Here is a 20,482-nt window from a genome sequence, read left to right as displayed (position 1 = left end):
GGGGGCTTTTGTCTTTTCTTCCTCGTATGCTACCACGTAGGGCACCATGCGCCCGTCCAACGCCTGTTCAAAGGAAATCTCAGAGCTTGTGTACGGTTCGGTATCCCTGTCCAACTTGTACGACACGACATTATCGAGCTCTCCGCTCGCAGAACAGTACTGACACAGTTGGTATCATGATGTCGCGACGATCAAGTGGCTCTGTACCGCTCCCCCCCCTGCGTTCTGCCCAAGCCCGCGCGACACAGATCCCAATTGCGGCTTCGCACACATGCAGCTGGACGACAGGGTGGCCGAGCTCGAGACCCCTCGGAATGGAAAGGTTTCGATGCCTTGCGTTCACGTGCCCGCTAGAGAAACGCTGGACCAGAGGCCTTTGCGTCATAGTCAACAAAGGGTTGAGCGAGCAGCAAGAGAGCGTGCCGATCTCTGCTCTGATCGAGATAACGGAGCCCGGAAGGTGGTACGCGAGGCCGCACTCCATCGAAGCCGATGGGAGTTTGTCGTCATCTTCATCGTCACCATCCCGCGACAAGGGCACGAGAGCCTGGTCTTTCACATCGAGGTGAGTGAAGCTCTGGAGCTGATCGAGGCGCTCACGTGCGCCATGCTTTCGGAGGAAACGCAGCGGGAGCTGGAGATAAAATGCACGCGTTCTGGGCTGTACGGCTACCTGCAGCGGGCGCTCGCTTGGTTCGCCGGGGCCTCGGGTCCGTTCAGATGCAGATCGGTGACCGTGTTCATGCCCAAGGCAGAATCGCTGTCTTTTGCGGAGCGCTGGACGCACGCACTGCCCTCGGACGTGGACGTGTTGAGAACTAGCAAAAGCGGATACTTGGTATCAACCGGAACGCCTCGGCGCCTCCAGAGACGTCATACTCGTGCGCTCCTCAGGTAATTTGGTGTTACACTCGGACCCGTTTACCCTGAGGGCGTCCACGATCTGAGGAGGTCGGACACACACGTTCTGGTCAGAATCCCAGCGGACGAGCGCCGGTCGGAGGAGCCATTCAACGAGAATGGGGGCCTCGATACATTGTACATGTGGTGCGAGTATTCCCTGCGAGGGGGATTGCCTAGGGGGATACGAGGCCCCCACAGTCAACGCTGTGGTCGAAGAGGAACCCGGTATCGTTTTGCGCCAAGGTGGCGGAGCTGAGGTTCAGGTGGGAGTCGGGACGGAGGGAGCTAACGGACTCACACTCCCATATCACAATCACTGTGAGACCATAACGACTCCTGAGAGCCTCCATCTTGCTATTAAACTGTGCATAAAGCTGCAGATGATTCTGGATTACACACGATGGTAGTAACAGTCTGCAGCCTGTAGTCTTCATTGTACATCAGAATTACTCTGCTCCCCTACATGACCATGCGGGGCATGATGTGTTGTCGCATAAAGTATTCAAGTATTATATAGCTATCAAAACCTAAAGCATTATGCGCACCACTTATATTTGTTACACCTAAACTGTCTGACAAACGCAGCCACGTGTACACTAGTGTAAAAAAATGGGTAGGGGTCGCTCATCTCGTTCATTTCCATGGGACAGACATAATTGGCCTCATGCTTCCCATTGCGATACCTGGTTTCAAAGTTGTACAGAATATAATTATCACAGGGTTCCTCTTCCGCCTCTTTAAGGGGTGAGGGCTGTATGTAACACTGATGCATCATGCCTCCTCTGAGTGTCCCACAGTGCACACAGTGCACACGGGGCTGCACACCTGTGTTTAGAGCTCTGCTTACAACTCCTGTAAATTTTTCCACACTCCTCACAATATTTCATAGTAGCACAAGGTATCATATGGTGATCAGGGTTCGGCAATTTGTGATTCTGGAAACAGTCCATGGATTTACAAATGCGCCTGCACTTGTCACATTTGACAGTGGGCCTGGGGTACTGCTCACACAGTGTGAAGCAAACATTACACTTGCGTTTACAATTATGTAACAGTGTTGTCTCATAGGAGTTGTAACAATCACAAACATACGAGGCCCCAAAAAAAAAAAATCCTTAGGGTTCGTTATCAGATAATAGTGGGCATCATGTAGAGCCAGATAGTTAGTGGATGAGGGGGGGTCGTGTGTGGTCGTGTGTTTGGAAACCGAGTGGGCATTTTCTACCACCACTATGATGAAAAATTATCATTTTTACCCTAATTCTCTTTCGAATCTAGTGACATCACTAAAAGCATCCTGCTGTGTGTGCTGGAGACCTACAGATTCATGTAGTTCCATAGCACGGTGTAATATTTCCAGACCCCCAAATGTGAAGTTTTCTGACTGGATAACACACATGCTGAAACATACATTATTGTCTGTGGTGTCATTCTTAGGATCGTTACAAATGTTTTCCCTTTCTTGACAAAATTTCACCATAAGGTACATGGCCCAGCTTCAACCATGTACCACCAGTTCTCTTGTGCAACACTAACCACAAACTCAAGGTCCCCATCTGACGAGTCGTCATTACTCTGGATCACTTGTGCAACCTCATCCGTGAATGCATTCACATCATACCCATTATTTGACCTTAACACCACCTGCATGTCGCTAGCTTTAGTCTTTTAAGTCCAAAAATTGAAGGACTTACGAGAAATGAGGACGAACAAAATGAAGTAAGAATAGTGAAGTAAAGTTTACTAGAGCACACCTCAGTCCAATATCAGTCTGATTTGAGTTTTACTCTTGATTCTTTAAGTTGATGTGCAGCCCCATCAACCAGCCAGGCCTCTCCTTCTCTGTATGAGGTTAGTGACCTCTGTTGGATGAAAACTTTCCAGCCTTTAATGTGCAAAGTGTTGTTAAATCTCGCACTCAGCTCACCTCCTGCTTGTGGGCGTATGTGCAATGGTGGTTGCTGTTGTGCTGCTGGCAGGTTTTCTACTTCTGCTTAACTTATGGAAAACAAAGAGGGACACTGACAGTCTGTTACCTTGTCTGCTTATCTATATTTCACTCAAATACAGACATAAAAAATTTTATTTCACTTTACTGATAATATTAAATTAAGGTCCTCTTTTTGGAGAGTTGTCCCAAATGTTTTCATCAGTGCCACCTATGAAAACTGGTACCCTGCCTCCAGATATGAAGACACTATATTGCCAGAGCCAGCAAACAGGAATCAGGGCCATATCTACTTTACTCTTACATAGGAAGGGCAGTGCAAATGTTTGAGTGATAAAAATTTTCTGCTTGGATGAATGTCAGTGTTTGATTGTCTGAAAAGATCAGACTCAGTTCTGAGAACAAGAGTGAGAGAGTAGGGAAATATGTTGAAATCAAACTTACAGCAACTTCATGGAGCAATTCAGTGGACCTTAAAGTGAGGAACTATAAAGGTTTGATTGTTAATCATAGAGAGAATGAATCAGAGAATCATTAGATAGAATTTAAAATGAATCTTCACCTTTTCCTGTTCTTCTGCTGCATAACAGGTGAGGAATGATTAGCTGACTGTCTTTAGATCTGTGACACACATTGCCTTTCACACATTTATTCTTAATTTGTAAAAAGATTAAAACATACAAACCATTACATATGGTATTAAATAGTTGCATATTCAATTCATGCATATACATATTAATTTGACTGATCAATTAATTGACTGTTAATTGGTAAATTGTCTACTCTTTTACCTCCCATTAATAGATTATCTTTGAATAGAATATGAATAGTTTTTATGGTTTATGTACTCAGGTTTCCATACAGGTCTATGACTTTGTATGCAGCAGTGAAAGAAGTACTTGATCCTTTACTTCAGTAACAGCAGAAATACCACAGTGTGAAAATCCTTTACAAGTAAAAGCCCTGCATTCATTATGTTTCTTAAGTGAAATAACAGTTATTAATATCAATATATTAATATGAATTATCAAAAGTAAAATTTCACATTGTTGTATATTGCCTTATTGGTTTGTAGTCACTGATGCTTTATGTTTATCACTTTAAAATTGTGGCGGGTCTTCGCGAGCAGGCTAATGTTAACTACCTTAAATGTTTAGAATTTGAATTACTTTAGATGCTTGTGAATTTCCCCTAGGGAACGATAAAGTTTTATGATGATACTCTTCTTTTGTTTTTTTTTTACTGCAAAATGTTATAGTACATAAGCTCTCCAGCCCCCCGATCTGCATGTACAGGAAACAGATTGCTGACTTTTTTTTTTTTTTTTTTGCAGCACTCAAAGCAGAAATGATGTTTACAAAAAATGAAGGAGAAGATTTAAAAATCTCCTTCAGCATTGCTCGGAAAGAAGGCGACAGAATGTACCTCTGTAGAAACACGTGCAAAAAAGAAGACATCCTCATCGAAACAAATGGGAACAGAGTTCAGAGTGGCAGATATACCATTAGATATGACAGTGATTTGTATGTGACTATCACAGAGCTGACCAAGACTGACATGGGACGATACAGGTGTGGTGTGAGCAATGGTTCCTCATCAGATTCATCCCAGGACTTTGAGTTAAGAGTTAGAGGTGAGTTTCAACAGAAACTAACTACTAATACAACAACTAAGTACTTTATCTCTCCTAGTTAGCAAAGACCAGCATTAAAAACAAGCAGGTACGATTAGCAAGATGTATAGCCTATGTATAGGCTGACTGCTGCTTTCTTCACTTAAAATGATTCATTCATGTTGTTGTATTAAGAGGTATATTGAATCTTTAGTTTGTGGGTTCATGTGCTTTCTCCAAGTCACTGATGTTATTCTGCCAAAGGTTGTTTGTGAATGAAAATTCTGTAGCCTCGCTACAACCACAAGTGGATCAAACTATTGGCACCAGTAGTCCCACTGGTGCCAATAGTGACAGCACTTCTTTTCAGTGTGTCATTTCAACTTTGCTGAAAAGTTTCAGCAGTCGCATCCATCAAGTCCACATCAATTATTCAATCCTTTTTAATTTAAAGTTGAACCAGGCTTTCCAGTATTTAGGTCAAGCACTAATAAAAAATAATATGAAGGGTATGTCTGTATATTGTTTTAAATCTGAACGTATCTAAATACAACACAGATGAAATGTCAGGTGTGAACAGGGCTGAAGTCGAAGAGGCAGAAACACAACCAGGTGACAGATTGGGAAGCAAGCCTGTAGTTTGGCCACATTAGATGAATCAGTTTTAGAAGTTAAACTAAAAGTAAATTGAAGTGTTGATAATAAGCACCCTAGCTGCAACAAACAACTTTTATAATCTATTGAATATTTTCTCAAATAAATCACCTAACTGCTATTGAATAAAACAATGAAGAAGCACCACCACAACTTTCTAGGGTCTAAAGTGACATCTTCAAATGCCTTGTTTTGGCTGACAGGTCACCAGTCCATCACAGGGCCACATAGAGACAAACAACCTCACACACTCACACTCACTCCTATGGGCAATTTAGAATCACCACTCAACCTAACGTATGTTTTTGGAGTGTGGGAGGAAACTGAAGTACTTGGAGAAAAGCCACACAAGCACTGGGAGAACATGCAAATTCCACACGGAAAGGTCCATGCCAGGTTACACACCCATGACATTCTTTCTGTGAGGCAACAGTGCTAACTACTCATCCACTGTGCTGCCCATGACTTCAATAGTTGTCAAATTTTTGCTAAGTAATTTTTGCAGATTTCGCACCTACTGACATTAAGCACAGTGGATCACTGATGTTGAAGCAGGAAATGAGTCTGTAAGATGTGTTGGATTTTTACGAGTGTCTGTAAAACTGGTTAAATTTACACTTCATTTCTGTTTTCACTCCCAAAGCATCTGATTACCCTGAGAGTGTGTTAACGGCCTGTAACACTGACTACTCTGTGTTTTAAAGCCTCTTAAATGTTTATCTTTTCAACAGAGCTGTGTGAGGGAGAGGTCACCTCTGGAAAGCCCAGAGTTTATAACAGTATCGAAGGAGGAAGTGTCACTGTTACATGTTCCTTGAGTGCAGCTGAACAAAACAAGAAGTTCCTGTGTAAGGAGCAATGTAACAAAGTCCTCATTGAAACCAATAGCAAAGCAAAGAGTGACAGATACAGCATTGACTACGGAAGCAGAAGGTTCTTCAATGTGACCATCACACAGCTGACCAAGTCTGACTCAGGACGGTACAGATGTGGCGTAGGAAGACAAATGTCTCAAAACACATGCGAGGAGTTTGAGATCACACTTACAAACAGTATGTTTTGTATTTCATCAATTTAAAGCCTCCACCAACCCCATCTGGGTTTCTGTACCAAACTGAAGCTTTTCTAACTGTGACCTGGTGGGCCTTCAGTTGTTTCCACTCTCCCATGTCCACCTTCCTAGGTTACACCTTGCCTCTGGTTGTTAGTCTGGTTGTGACTGGCCTGCTGGCTACATTTCTACTTCTCCTCTACAAATGGAAGATAAGGACGAGCTCGAATTGTGAGTTACCTTCGTCCTTTAATAATCTCTAATTGAGAAGAAGATAAACACTTTTGTTGTACTTTCCGTTCCACAGGTCTGAATAAGAGGGGAACATCACCTAGCAGAAACACAGAGGTAGCTCTGTTTACTTTCAACATTACCTGTGAATTTACAACCTTAATTCCAAAAAAGTCAATATGCTGTGTAAAATCTACATAAAAACAGAATGCAATAAATGGCAAATCTCATAAAGCAATATTTGAATGAGAATAGAAATATCTATCAAATGTTTTAACTGAAAAAATGTACCATTTTAAGAAAAAAAAATTTTAAGGTCATTTGGAAATTAATGGTGGCAACACGTTCCAAAAAATTGGGACAGAGGCAACAAAAGGCTGGAAAGTAAGCGGTAATAACCGGGAAGAGCTGGAAGAACATCTTGCAACTAATTAGGGTAGTTGGCAATAGGTCAGTAACATGATTGAGTTTAAAAAGAGCATCATAGAGAGTCAGAGTGTCTCAGGAGTAAAGATGGTCGGAGGTTCGCCAACCCGTGAAAAGCTGCGTCTGGAAATTCTTTGACAATTTCAGAAAGATGGTCCTCAACATAAAATTGTGTGCGCTATCATTCCTTGTCACCTTGGTAAAGTTTTCCTCTTGTTCTTTCCAGGCTGTTCTCTATGACAATCCTGTCTCCACATTAGAAGACACCACATATGAAACACTTGGTCCCCACTCCTCCTACGACACCATCAACCCCCAACCAAGCTCATGACCAGGTGTAAATCCACATACAGACAAAAGTGTAATACTTCTTTTCATTTGAGACAGTCCACGCAGAAACTGTTAGGATTCATTGATAAATTAAATATTTTCACTAATAACAGGCCTGTTTAGTATTACTGCTTAAAAAATGTAAAGGAAGGACTTTTTACTTTTCATGGGGTAATTTAACATTGTTGTATTAGTACTTTTACTTAAGGAAATTATCTCAATACTAGTACTGGTGATATAATCCTATAAAAGGGCCCTTGAAATATCAGGTTTCCCAGCAGCTTACTTGTCTAAAAACAAATTTGTGTCCGGCAGACATTCAGCTGTCAGTGGAACAATTCACCCTGTGAAGACACATTTTCCTGGTCATTTGGCTCAAGTTGAAGTTGCGCTATTTTTTAACTTTTTTGGCCATTTCCTGTTTCAGCATGACTTTCCATGACAATAAACAATGTTGTCACCAAAACACAAAGAGGAAGACAGAGCCGCAGAATGGGCTGCAGGTTTTCATGTCTGAAGGAGTCAGGCAGTGCAGTACTTGAATGCTTTAGTAAATATTACAATACTGTAATTTAGATTTACAGCATTTTCAAGGTTTGGTGCCTTATTGTACTGTAAATAAAAAACAAACTTCTTTAGACCCATAACAGCAAAAGTAAACTAATGCTGTCAAGTAAAATACAAATGTCATGTTGCCTTTTAAGTAAAATACAAATGTCATGTTGCCTTAGTGTTACACAGCATTATTTTTATTGTAAAATGCTAGTGATTAACCTCACCGCTATATAATATTGTGTTGTTCTGACTTTGCAGTCTTACAGATGCTCTGATTTTTTGCACTTTGTGAGCTTTTGAGGAAAGAACAGGACAGGAAATGGAAACTGATATGAAAACTGAGACAAATCAGTCATAAAATGAAGTAAAATGAAGTGTTGCTTCCTTAGCAGTAGCACATTCTGAACAAGTTTGCATAATCACAAATCATAAGACTTTCTTCCTAAAATAAACTATGCTGCTCTCAGATACATGCACACATGTTCTTATCAGTTCTTTTTTTAAAAGATGATTTAATCTGTGTTAATTTTAGAAGGCTTGTGACACTGGAATAAGATCTGCAGTATTGCAGACTTTTAGTTAATTTTAGTAGCATTGGTTTAGAATGGAGGATTAGGTTCTTGGGGTGTAGCATGCTTTAAGACCAAAAATCTGACCAAATAAAGCTGGACCACAGCTTCACTTCATCCAACTCAGCCACAGTCACAACCACAACATGCCTCACAGATCAGTTTTGATAGCTTTGCTCTATAGTTAAAGCCTCTCTTCTCCCCACAACTTTCTATGGTAGCAACAAGGAAGCAACCATCTGTGAAACACACACCTCATGTTTTTTTCTTTTCTTCCCATACTACATGGCTCTAAGAATGGCAGTGTCTGTCGGCTCCCTAGGTAATGACTGTAAAGGTCTTGATCCTTCTGATGTTTCATCTAGCAACATCATCAGGACAAAGTTTCTGTTTGTTTTATGGCCAAATACCTGCAAATCTAACGTCATTAGTGTTTTTCTTGACTGATTAACAAATCTTAGCTTGTTGAAATGCAAAGTTAATTTGATTAAAATGATCAACATTAAACCTGCAACACAAAACCTGCATGACTGCACACCACACTGGTTATTTCTGTGCTTTGTGATCTCTAATTAAAGCTTTTCAAGCTTTCTGCTGTAGCGCCTCAATAAGGACATAACTGTGTAAGAGGCAGCTGATGTCACCTAGGCAGTGATCAGGTTTTCAGCAACAGCCTGTAAAATGCCGCTGAAGAGAGCCTGCTGTTTACATTTGGAACTGCATGGATGTATATAAAAGGTTTTTTAGTTAAAATTCACTATAAGGTTTCACTGTGGCAGCTTTGTTATGGAACCAGTGATGTATTAACTAGTTTTACTCCACAGCACCATCATTATTAACACTATGGATATAGGTAGAGCTACACACTGGTTTAACCACAGAGGGGAAGGGAGTTAAATGTTAAACGGGAGTTGTGTGCTTCTCCATCAGAATTTATATTCAGCATAAATATCAACCATCTTCAGCACTTCTACTTCTTATCAGGTGAGAATCGATTATATAATGATTATCTGACGCATCGTTGGTGGTGATTACCTGTCGCTATAAATGTTATAAGTGTTGATCACAACTGTTTTGATGTTTCTGGTAGTTCTCTCATGTACACACATGGACAAAAATGTTGGTAAAATGGTCAATGAAATAACTAGAAGCTGACCAAAATCCAAGACAAGAAAATATGACAATGCACAGCATCAGCGATCTTGGATCCACAGCGAATGTGGTAGGAGATGAAGAAAGACCATTCTGTGTGTTGTGTCTCAAACCTCTGGCGGCGAATAGTATGAGTATGAGAGAATAAATTGAAGAGACACTTGGAGACCTTACACCCTTGTCACGTCAGTAACAGCCTCACTGCAACCACTAACACCTAGATACAGTCTCGTGATCCTTCATTATTATATTTTCATATTTTCACTTGTTTTTGCACAGTTTGTAGAGTTTGTTCTAAGAATATGTGCATTGTATAACTGGCTCATTGCAGCCACTTCTTCTTCTTTTCTTTGCGGCTGCTCCCTTCAGGGGTTGCCACAGCGAATCATCTGCCTCCATTTAACCCTATCCTCTGTATCCTTCTCACCTACACCAACTATCCTCATGTCCTCCTTCACTACATCCAAGAACCTCCTCTTTGGTCTTCCTCTAGACCTCCTTCCTGGTAGCTGTAACCTCAGCATCCTTTTACCAATGTATTCACTGTCCCTCCTCTGAACATGTCCAAACCATCTCAATCCTGCTTCTCTGGCTTTTTTCTCCAAAACATCTAACATGAGCTGTCCCTCTGATGTACTCATTCCCGATCCTATCCATCCTCATCACTCCAGAGAGAACCTCAACATCTTCAGCTCTGCTACCTCCAGCGCTGCCTCCTGTCTTTTTCTCAGTGCCACTGTCTCTAAACCATACAACATTGCTGGTCTCACCACTGTCTTGTACACCTTTCCTTTCATTCTTGCTAACACTCCTTTGTCACACATCACACCTGACATTTCCTCCACCCGTTCCAACCTGCTTGCACACGTCTCTTCACTTCTTTTTCACACTCTCCGTTGCTCTGGCCTGTTGACCCTAGGTACTTAAAATCCTCCACCTTCTTCACCTCTACTCCCTGTAACCTCACTGTTCTACTTGAGTCCCTCTCATTTACACACATATACTCTGTTTTACTGCAACTAACCTTCATTCCTCTCCTTTCCAGAGCAAACCTCCACCTCTATAGATTTTCCTCCACCTGCTTCCTGCTCTCACTACAGATGACAACATCATCTGCAAAAATCATGGTCCACAGAGATTCCTGTCTAACCTCATCTGTCAGCCTGTCCATCACCACAGCAAACAAGGAGGGGCTCAAAGACGATCCGTGGTGCAGTCCCATCTCCCACCTTGTGAGACCATTGTCTCACAGCTCTCATACATGTCCTGCACCACTCGAACATACTTCTCTGCCACTCCAGACTTCCTCATACAAAACCACAGCTCCTCTCTCGGCACCCTGTCATATGCTTTTTCCAAATCTACAAAGGCATAATGCAACTCCTTCTGGCCTTCTCTGTACTTCTCCAACAGCATTCTCAAAGCAAATATTGCATCTGTGGTACTCTTTCTTGGCATGAAATACCTTCTTGGCATGCTCATAAATGCTCACTTCTGACCTAAGCCTAGCCTCCACTACTCTTTCCCATAACTTTATTGTGTGACTCATCAGCTTTATTCCTCTATAGTTTCCTGCACGTCGCACTTGGTCTTAAAGATGGGCACTAGTACACTTCTCCTCCATTCCTCAGGCATCCTCTCCCTCTCCAAGATCTTGTTAAGTAGCCCAGTCAAAAACTCTACTGCCACCTCTCCTAAACACTTCCATACCTATGTCGTCAGGACCAACTGCCTTTCCACTCTTCATCTTCTTCAACGCCTTCCTCACTTCCTTACTTCACTGTCCTTACTGATCTTTGCTACTTCCTGCTCCTGTTACTTCTTCTGCTCTGTGCTCTCTGACATTTCTGCCCACGTTAAAGACTAAAACAACAAACACTTTTCACATGTGAATGCTCCAGTAAAAGCAGGGTGTAGTCTGGGAATGCACACCTAGACAGTCAGGGCTGGATCAATTAACAACTAAAGTGGACCTTCAACAAAACATTAATGAAATTCAGCAAACTCAAATGCAATAGAACCAGCCTAACGAAATATCAACAGAAGACAAATCTGACCTCACAGAATAAAACAACTAAAACAATATACATTGCCTTTGGAGAATTGATTTTAATTTGTACACTATTCAAGTGTGCCTTTTGTTCTAATAATTTTAATCGTTAAAATAATAAAAACTTAGGTACTATTCTAACCTGCAGACTATAAATAACTTTAGTGTTTAACTGACATTCACACAACAGTTTGTTCCATTAGTTTGCAATAATGAATAACTTTTGTTTTTTTTTTGAAAATCTTAAAAAAAAAAAAAAACAAAACTCCTTTTGGAATAAATAATCAAACTTCTGTGGTTTATTATAATCTGGGTGGGTATACAAAACAGCAAAAGTACAGTGCACAAAGCACAGCACAATGCTCTGCATGTTTTACAGTCTGATTTTTCACCTTTTCAGTCTCACACACAAATGTGAAAAAAAAAGTGTTTGTGATCCATAACAGTTAGATCTTATGTATGCGGCTTTCTACGACATGAATACCTCAGGCAGCCACACACACTAAGACACATACAATTCTTCTTTTGGTGGTATTTAATAATCAACTGCTCAGCTTGACCACAAGCACGCATACACCATCTGTCTCACGGCTGCATGCGAATGGCCCCGTCCAGTCTAATGACCTCTCCATTAATCATGGGGTTCTCAGCCAGTGATGTCACCAGGTGGGCAAACTCAGCGGGGTCTCCCAGGCGTGAGGGGAAGGGCACCTGGCGGGCAAGAAATGAACGCACCTTCTCTGGAAGACTCGCCAGGAGAGGAGTAGAGAAAAGACCTAGAGGAAAACAAGGAGTAAAGTGATTTGACCCTAAGGAAAAATCACTACATTCATGTCAATCCTGCAGAAAAATAACTAATATCATCATCATCTCACATATACAATAACACAAGTAGCATTATAGGCCAACTGTAGTTGTTGGAGGAGGAGCTGGTTTATCAACCTTACAAATGCTTTATTAACTGACATAATTTAAGGAAAGGTTCTCATACCAGAGGGGTTGCCACTTAGAGGCTATTGGTGAGAGCTAGAGAATGTCATGTTGACTTATAACAGCATGACCTCATACTAACTGTGGGGGCCAGTAACACATCTAAATATTAAAATAAACACCTGGACAATCACCCATTGTCTGGCACATCTAACTGTGTATTGACAAGTCAGGAAGTTTAGCCATTTTAATTAGTGAAATGAGAAATGTCTCTAAAAGACCTAGCAGCGAGTCCTAGACATCGGAAAAGGGAATTACAAGGCTCAAGGTTTTGGGAAGTACTTATAAAATGTAAAACATTATGTAAACTTATATTTTTTAAGTAAAATCTTAATATGAATGTAACTAGATAGCCTAGGGTCCAGCCCAATGGTCTAGAAACACACAATGAAGTAAAAAGTACAAAATTTTCACTGGAAAGCACCGTAGTACAAAACATAATATAAAATGAAATCACTCAAGTCCAGTAAAAGTTTTGATAAAAACTGGTGTATTTTCTAGACAAAAAAATTAAAAATAAAAACAATATATGCATTCTGGTCATATGACTGTACAGATGTGCAAAAGACCTGCACTGAAAAATACAACTGATATCTGCACGCTGGATAATGCTCTGTACAAAATGTAAAAGTTGTAAAGGAAAAAGCTATGTCATATTAACCAGTGCATTTTACAGGTGCTGGTTTGTGTATTTGTTACTTTCAGACAGAGCCAGGCGATTAGTGCAAAGCTTGTAGCTTAAGGAGAATTTTAATGTATATTCATATATGTAAGTAACTGCACTAACCTGGTGCTAAGGAAAAAGCTATGTCATATTAACCAGTGCATTTTACAGGTGCTGGTTTGTGTATTTGTTACTTTCAGACAGAGCCAGGCGATTAGTGCAAAGCTTGTAGCTTAAGGAGAATTTTAATGTATATTCATATATGTAAGTAACTGCACTAACCTGGTGCTATAGTGATGACCCTGATGCCCACTGGTGCCAGATCTCTTGCAATGGGAAGGGTCATTCCAACGATGCCACCTTTAGAGGCTGAATACGCTGCTTGACCGACCTGGAAGAAAAAAGGAGACAGAGAAAAACAAGCTTTTAAACAGAGCTACTGCTTTGCTCTTTGTTGTTCTTCATGTACCTGTCCAGGGTGTACCTCTGCCTTCCACCCGAGAGAGAGCTGGGATAGGCTCCAGCAGAACCCTGTGACTGGTTAAGGAATAAGTGGGTATAGATAATGGATGGATGGATGGATGGATGTTCTTCATGTTATCTTTTTAATCACCTGTCCATCAAATGCAGCCACACTGGCAGTGTTAATAATGCAGCCTCTGTGTCCATCTGCATCAGGTTCATTCTTCCCCATTGCACCGACAGCAAGGCGTATAACATTAAAGGTTCCTGCGATGTTCACCTGCAGAACACACAGAGACGGGTTGTGACTGGTATTTCTTTTAATGTATGTGTATGCATCTGTCTGTGTGTCCATCTTACATTAATAACACGCTGGAAGTCCTCCAGGCTGTGAGGGGCATCCTTCTTAAAGTTATAGGTTTTAACGGCCACAGCAATGCCAGCACAATTAACCGCCAGGTCCAACTTCCCAAACTTCTCTCTGGCCAGGGACACCGCTGACTGGACGTCTGCCTCTGATGTCACCTAGAAATTTATAAGGCCTGGTTTAGACCAAGGAGCCTTTTTGACATTACATTAATGAACGTCCTAGATCAAATAGATAAAATGCAGTATAACCACACTGAAGATATGTGTATTTTAATTCAGTTTGTGTTAAAGCAGGGAAGGGTCTGAATCATGAATAACAGAGCAGGTGAAGAACAACATACATTCAGAAAGTGATAGTGTTGAATAATGTTTCAGTGTTGTATATGAAGTTACAGTTGAATCAAACTAAACACTTTCTACTACTGCTTCTTCACTTCAAAATTAAATCAACTGGCAAAACAGATGGTGGCTTTTACTGTGAAGCAGACACAAAAAATGAATTTGTCACAATGGCTTTGCAAAGGCCCTGATGGTTCATGAAAAATGTATCTTAAAACAGTCATTTTGGGGCATTCTCTTAGTAGTGAATCAGTTTTAACCAGACTGAATCAGTTTTAACCAGAGAAACCAGACTGAATGATTTCAATCCAAACAGGATGAAAATGTCAACTGTCTGGGTTAAAGTTAAAAAAAAAAGCAAGACAAAAGGTCAGGAGAATGTTGGTATGGGTGGCTCACACATAAAAAACTGTGTTTTCTTTATGTTTTTTTTTTTTATACATGTTGATTTTGTATGCAACAAATGTCTTAATCGGTTGTGTCTGATGGGTTTTGTACGGTGGCCGACAAGGGCAAACGCGCTGCAAGAAACGCTGCAAGAGAGAAACGCTGCAAAAGAGAAACGCTGCAAGAAAGAAACGCTGCAAGAGAGAAACGCTGTATAAGAGAAACGCTGCAAGAGAGAAACGCTGCAAGAAAGAAACGCTGCAAGAGAGAAAAGCTGCAAAAGAGAAACGATGCAAGAGAGAAACGCTGCAAAAGAGAAAACACAACGGAAGTGCGCCAGGCCAATAGGGGGACCCCGAACTGAGGGGTGCTATGAACAAAGAACTTTTACAGAGGCGAGAGAGACACATGTAGTGACATAAGTCACGTCTCATTTCGGAGGCTGCGTAATGACGCAGCTTATAGTGTTGAATTGCAACAAAATGAGCGTCCTCTGATGATTGTTCTCATGTGCTAATTTGTGCTAACAATGTTCTATTACATTTGTTTACTTGATCAAAATGTCATACAACGTTGGGAGACGTGGGGGGGGGGCAGGGTGGGAGATCTGAAGGTGCGTTTTCCACATTACTTTTTAAACACTTGGCCGTCATCTTTTACAACACTGTACTTTTATAATACTATAAAACATGACGGCCAAATGTTTAAAAAATAATAAATGGAAAACGTACTGTACCCACTAAATTCAAAGCCAGCAGACGTTCTTTTGTCACTTTGCTTTATTAATTTTTTAGTCAGAACAGGTAACAGGCTACTGTTTCAGCCGTAGCCACGCTAACTCCACTCACGGAACAGCTCTCTCTCACCCTCCCTCTCTTCCCTACACACACACTTCTCTCCTCCCTGACCCATCTCCCTCTAGCGCACCCTACCGACCTCCCAAAGAACACCCTGAACAAGACAACAACCTATAGTCATTACAGCACCTTCAGATCTCCCATCCCCCACATGCGTTTCTCTCTTGCAGCGCGTTTGCCCTTGTCGGCCACCGTAGATTTTGGACTTACGTCTGCAGGGGCGAAGGCACAGCGGTCTCCCAGGCTGGCGGCCAGAGCCTGTCCCTCAGACGACGGTAGGTCTAGGATCACAGCAGATGCTCCGCTCTGTACCAGACGCTCCACAGTGGCCCTGCCCAGACCAGATGCACCACCCGTCACCAGACCTACCATTCCCTTGATGCGCACAGACAGACAGACAACAGAACATGGGTCACTGCGAAGGAGGTGAATTGACAGATGCTGAAAATCAAATGGGATCTCCTGTCTGTCCCTAACTGAAATAACAACAATGAACCGCCCACCAGTAATATGGTTGAGTCACCCTGCAGTTGAACGCAGTAAGAACCACTAACTGGGAGCTGCACGAAGACGCTCTTGTCACTTCAACAGAAACTTGACACCTCAAACCTGGGACCGGGCCAGGTAGCACTGCATGCACCTGACGAACTACAGTGTTTGTGGTCCGACTCTTTCAATATGGCAAAACCTTATCATCAGGTCTTCAGTGTAACCGAGACCTTAAGAGGGGGTCAGTCACATGACTGTTGAGGCTGAGTGGGCTCATTGATTCCCTACATGTTAGCTGCACATTGTAAGTTATGGATTAAAGGGAAAACCAATTAGCATAAGTAAGAGACTCGCATATGTTTCAGCACGAAACTATTTAAGCCTTCCATATCACCATTACTCAGCATAAACCCTATAAAAAAAATGCCGTCTAAACGCACCTAGCTTTATATCTTCTACGCTCACCTTTACACACCGAATGTTCGCCATGTTTGTTCCGCCGTGACGTCATCTCAAAGATCGTGTATTTCACATTGAGTAACTATGTTAATATCTAAGCGTTAAACACTGCTTTTCTTTAATACAATGTTGTCTTGCATCTATTTGCTAGCTTTTATCTGAATTGGAACCTTTAAAGTTTGTAATATGTTGGTTTTGATTTATAATTTTATAATAGTTTTACAATTTAAACACAAAAAGAAGGAATAGTTTTCTTCTTCTTCTTCTCCCTGAGTTTAATGGCAGTTAGCAACCAGATTATTAGGTGCATTACATTTCAACCCTTTTTCTTCTGAATGTAGACCAGATATTCGGGACAAGCTATTTTACCTGTCGCGGTTAATTTTGTAAACAATAAATAAATAAAAAATATTTGTTGAAAACATAATTTATAAAACAACCGAAAAAAAGGCTGCAGTGATGAAAATCACGCTTTTCCGCAACAAAGAACAAGCACTTAAATAGTATTCTTTACTGTCTTCGGTTGGTATCGGAAACACAATGAGTGTGAACGGTCTGTCATTTAAGTATCTATGGAGACAGCGGAAAACGAACACAAGCCCCGCCCCCTCCCGGATTAACAGAGTATTGTAAAATATTAAATTAAATTTACGAGGCAAATTTAGACTATTAACATGGCTGTCGTTAAACGCGTGTATTGTTAACTGGGCACTGAAAACTCCTTTCCTGAAGATAAAGTGTTTTGAAAAAAAAAAAAACACACTTCTCATATATTCGGTCCTGGAAGTCAGGAAACATTTAAAAATAGGTAAAACATTTTAGTTCCTAGATCCATCCATCCATAATCTATACCCATTTATTCCTAATTACGGTCACGGGATCTGATGGAGCCTATCCCAGATCTCTTTTGGGTGAGACTACTCGGACATCCTGACTAGTCCCTAGATGCTACAGATAATATTTACAGCAATGAAACAGCTACCCTTTATTTCAAAATGTACATGTAAAAATACTGCAATATTTTAAGTGCAGTCTGATCTACCATCTGAATATCTCTGATTATAAAAGCTCATAAAATTATCAAGATTTCTGTCCAGGTGGCAGGGTTACAGTTAGTAGAGAAATTAAAAAGGAGTTATGTAGATAATCATCTTTATTCTCTCATTGAACCAATATTTTGGTCCAAAATTAGGTATTTAATTCAGAGCTACAAAGATCAACTAAAAGAAAATTGTCAACTATTTTGATAATCAATTAGTGGATTCAGTCATTTTTAATAGGAACAGTGTCCCATTTGTCAACAGGCAGGAAAAGGTCAGGAGAGCAAGACAGAGAAGTATATACCCAATAACATGAATCCAGTGTACAGTGCCATGCAAATGTATTAGTCATTTTAAATATATATTCTTATCCACCATGCATAAGGGTTCAACACAATCAGGGAGGCATCTGCTGCTTGACACTGAACCTAAACCTTCAACCAGAGTGAAAACCAACTATGTTTAGAGAGCAGAAGAAGCAGGAGTTCTGTAGAAAATGGAGTGGCCCCCACATGTTGATGCTGATCTCATGTGGGGGCCACATGAGATCAGCATCACTGACACTTGACAGCATCAATACTGATCTCAGCATCAACATGTCAGTGTGGGATCACATTTAAAGGAGATCCTCAGACAACGTGAATCCACAGAACTGTGGCAGACTCTCCAACATGTGGAACAACCTACCTGCTGAGTATACTGAAAACCCATGCATAGGTAGCCTATGTTTCTTTAGAGAATTGGTGCTGTTTTAATGGTGGTCACACCTCATACTGACTTAGGTTTTCTTCTGCTTGCTGTACTTAGCGTAAGGTTAACTCATAAATAACATTTGTACTACTCGTGACATACTTTTAGTAGCTAAACTTCAGCACAGCACTTTACATGTAATATTGCAGCACTTTTGGTTGCCCACAGCAACAGAGGTTTCAGTCACTATGGTAACAAGATGGATAGATGTGGCCAGCAGTCATCCTTGTGTGAGTGATGGTTTGGTTGCCGTGAGAAAGACAGTAGGTTGTATAGTTATCTCCCAGATCTGTTGTGATCCTAAAACTATACAAACTACTACCTCATCCCACAGCTCCCTCCTCCTTCACTGGAGTCCAGATCACCGACATCTTCACACTACAAATTTTCAGCCTTACTACACAATAACAAATGCAAGTGTCCTTAACCAAGTTTGTGCTGACACATAGGAACAGGAACATTTAAAGTTTAGGTTTTAAGGAAACAGAAGAGGTGATCAGCTGTCAGAAAATGATGTAGCCCACTTCTCTTAGGATCCCTGTCCTTGAGGAGCATCTCCAGTGCCAAGAGAGCACCTATTAAGCAAAAAGACATCGGATCAGGACATGATGGACTAAAGGGCATGTTTAAACAGCGAACGTTTTCTGCTCAAATCTTATGTTTTAATCAGATGAGGTTTACGGACTATTCTGGACCCCATCTCAGCCCAGCAAGCTAGTTAGCTTCTGATTTTGTTCATATTGCGGCGATGCATATTATGAGTAATAACAAAACCTAGCTGCTGTCGAAGTAAGGCAGTTCATTTAGCGTTTATCTGCAGTAGCCGCAGCTTCCGCCTGTCATGGAAGTCGGCAAATATTAATCAGCTAACAGTGCTAACAGGCCACTAGCTGACAGCTAGCTGGAATTGGCGGTTCTCGACCTCTCAGTCTGACATATCCGCCGGTCCGGACCCGCGGTCGTCATGGTTCGACGACCTTTCCCCGTTAATCTTCGAGTATATTGGTGCCATTCAGAACCAGCCAGGTTTACCGCAGCCTAAATGTTACCCAGGTGGCTCCGTGTATCATCCTCGCCATCTTTCCAAGAGGAGCGCGTTTGTAGTTGCTGCCTGAGAACCGACGGCAAGTCGAAATATCTCGAGATTTGCGGGTCTGTGGAGCGCACCTCGAATGAGACTTGAGTACAGGAATTCACAGACTGGTGATAGAAATACTCAGACGCTTTACTTAAGTAACATTACTACAATGTAAACTGCCCATAACACGTAAAAGGATGTCCCTCTTTAAAAGTTGTACGTTTATAAAATGTGCTCAACAGCGTTATTGAGTTTTACTATTTACTAATGCCTCATGTATTAGTTATATGCGTGGGTAGATGGACAGATCATGTAACTGTGACACGACGGGTCCTACAAAGGAACAGGACAGACAAAAATGAAACTACCATTAACCACGCAACGTTGTGATGAATAGCATCTTTCATTCGGATCATTTGGGGGATTTTTATTTTGCAAGTGAAGACCCTGAGGACCTCTGACCCTGTGCAGATATGTTCAGTGACCAAACGGTTTAAGATTATAATAACATCGTTTAGGTTCTAGGTTTGCTTGTTCGATTAGGTAGACGTTCCGAATAGGGAGAGACCACTTTGTCCTCTGGAAAAGGGCTGCAGGATATCTGGACCAAATTTCATTTATAAACTACTAGCTGTTTCATAATTGTATTGCCTATCTGCAGCCAACATTGGTGTTTAATTATGCCTTTCAGGTTTCAAAACCAAAGTAAAAAAGTAAATTCAAAGTCAAGACACTGGACTCTAGCAATATTTTTTTACTAAAAGAATAAATTTTATTTCAGCACTGTAAGTCATTTCCCAACCAGTACAAACATGACTGCCATCTTTGTCTCATTCTGAGTCATTCCTCCCCTCCGTCTGTGAGATCAGACCACCAACATCCAGACAAAAAAAACAAAACAAAACAAAAAAAAACAAAACAAAACAAAAAAACCCTTTCTTTTTTCTCTTTCCACAAACAGTCTGGTGCTTCTGTAATGCTAACAACAATGACAAATTATACCAACCATACTTTTAACAGCAATGATAATGTTTCTATAACAATAATATTATGGATAACTTGTTTAACCCTTTTCGCTGCACAGGTAGTTTTGGGTTGCCCTGGGTACGAAGTACAT

The 20,482-nt window shown here is 41.1% G+C and overlaps 2 protein-coding genes and 1 long non-coding RNA gene across 9 annotated transcripts; 1 reads left to right on the top strand and 2 right to left on the bottom strand.

Annotated features, from left to right (window-relative positions):
* The first annotated feature begins 3,183 nt into the window (after window positions 1-3,183).
* LOC113146251 (uncharacterized) lies at window positions 3,184-10,490 on the top strand. Of its 6 annotated transcripts, none has more exons than XM_026333628.1 (7): window positions 3,185-3,441; window positions 4,185-4,484; window positions 5,849-6,169; window positions 6,301-6,399; window positions 6,476-6,516; window positions 7,052-7,160; window positions 10,477-10,490. In XM_026333628.1, exons 1-6 carry the CDS (start codon window positions 3,402-3,404, stop codon window positions 7,154-7,156), a joined length of 906 nt encoding a protein of 301 aa, XP_026189413.1. In that variant the 5' UTR covers window positions 3,185-3,401; the 3' UTR covers window positions 7,157-7,160; window positions 10,477-10,490. The 6 variants fall into 6 exon arrangements, with proteins under 6 accessions (XP_026189416.1, XP_026189415.1, XP_026189413.1 ...); XM_026333629.1 differs by lacking the exon at window positions 10,477-10,490 and adding an exon at window positions 7,583-8,798; XM_026333627.1 differs by lacking the exon at window positions 10,477-10,490 and adding an exon at window positions 7,471-8,797.
* Window positions 10,491-11,750: 1,260 nt separating this feature from the next.
* hsd17b10 (hydroxysteroid (17-beta) dehydrogenase 10) lies at window positions 11,751-16,569 on the bottom strand. 2 transcript variants are annotated; one of them, XM_026332698.1, is made up of 6 exons: window positions 16,504-16,569; window positions 15,760-15,924; window positions 13,958-14,122; window positions 13,749-13,877; window positions 13,418-13,526; window positions 11,751-12,257 (listed from the first exon to the last, which is right to left on the bottom strand). In XM_026332698.1, exons 1-6 carry the CDS (start codon window positions 16,525-16,527, stop codon window positions 12,067-12,069), a joined length of 783 nt encoding a protein of 260 aa, XP_026188483.1. In that variant the 5' UTR covers window positions 16,528-16,569; the 3' UTR covers window positions 11,751-12,066. The 2 variants fall into 2 exon arrangements, with proteins under 2 accessions (XP_026188483.1, XP_026188482.1); XM_026332697.1 differs by having other exon boundaries at window positions 16,514-16,564.
* A 1,066-nt stretch (window positions 16,570-17,635) lies between these two features.
* Window positions 17,636-19,386, bottom strand: LOC113145827 (uncharacterized). Its single transcript, XR_003297278.1, has 2 exons — window positions 19,210-19,386; window positions 17,636-18,862 (listed from the first exon to the last, which is right to left on the bottom strand). It is a non-coding gene; the product is annotated as an uncharacterized LOC113145827 (long non-coding RNA).
* Window positions 19,387-20,482: the final 1,096 nt, after the last annotated feature.

The sequence above is a fragment of the Mastacembelus armatus genome, chromosome 7 (assembly GCF_900324485.2).
Source record: "Mastacembelus armatus chromosome 7, fMasArm1.2, whole genome shotgun sequence".
NCBI lineage: Eukaryota > Metazoa > Chordata > Actinopteri > Synbranchiformes > Mastacembelidae > Mastacembelus > Mastacembelus armatus.
The sequence above is the reverse complement of the archived record's forward strand: the minus strand, read 5'-3'. Positions and strand labels throughout refer to the sequence as shown.

What these genes read in the sequence shown, in the direction of transcription:
- LOC113146251 (XM_026333628.1), top strand. Translation starts at nt 3,402, where the DNA reads ATGAATCTTCACCTTTTCCTGTTCTTCTGCTGCATAACAG. An exon ending in CTTTGAGTTAAGAGTTAGAG is followed by an intron (nt 4,485 to 5,848) that starts GTGAGTTTCAAC and finishes TCTTTTCAACAG; the next exon opens with AGCTGTGTGAGGGAGAGGTC. An exon ending in GATAAGGACGAGCTCGAATT is followed by an intron (nt 6,400 to 6,475) that starts GTGAGTTACCTT and finishes TCCGTTCCACAG; the next exon opens with GTCTGAATAAGAGGGGAACA.
- hsd17b10 (XM_026332697.1), bottom strand. Translation starts at nt 16,549, where the DNA reads ATGACGTCACGGCGGAACAAACATGGCGAACATTCG. An exon ending in ACAAACATGGCGAACATTCG is followed by an intron (nt 15,925 to 16,513) that starts GTGTGTAAAGGT and finishes GTGCGCATCAAG; the next exon opens with GGAATGGTAGGTCTGGTGAC. An exon ending in ACTTCCAGCGTGTTATTAAT is followed by an intron (nt 13,878 to 13,957) that starts GTAAGATGGACA and finishes TGTGTTCTGCAG; the next exon opens with GTGAACATCGCAGGAACCTT.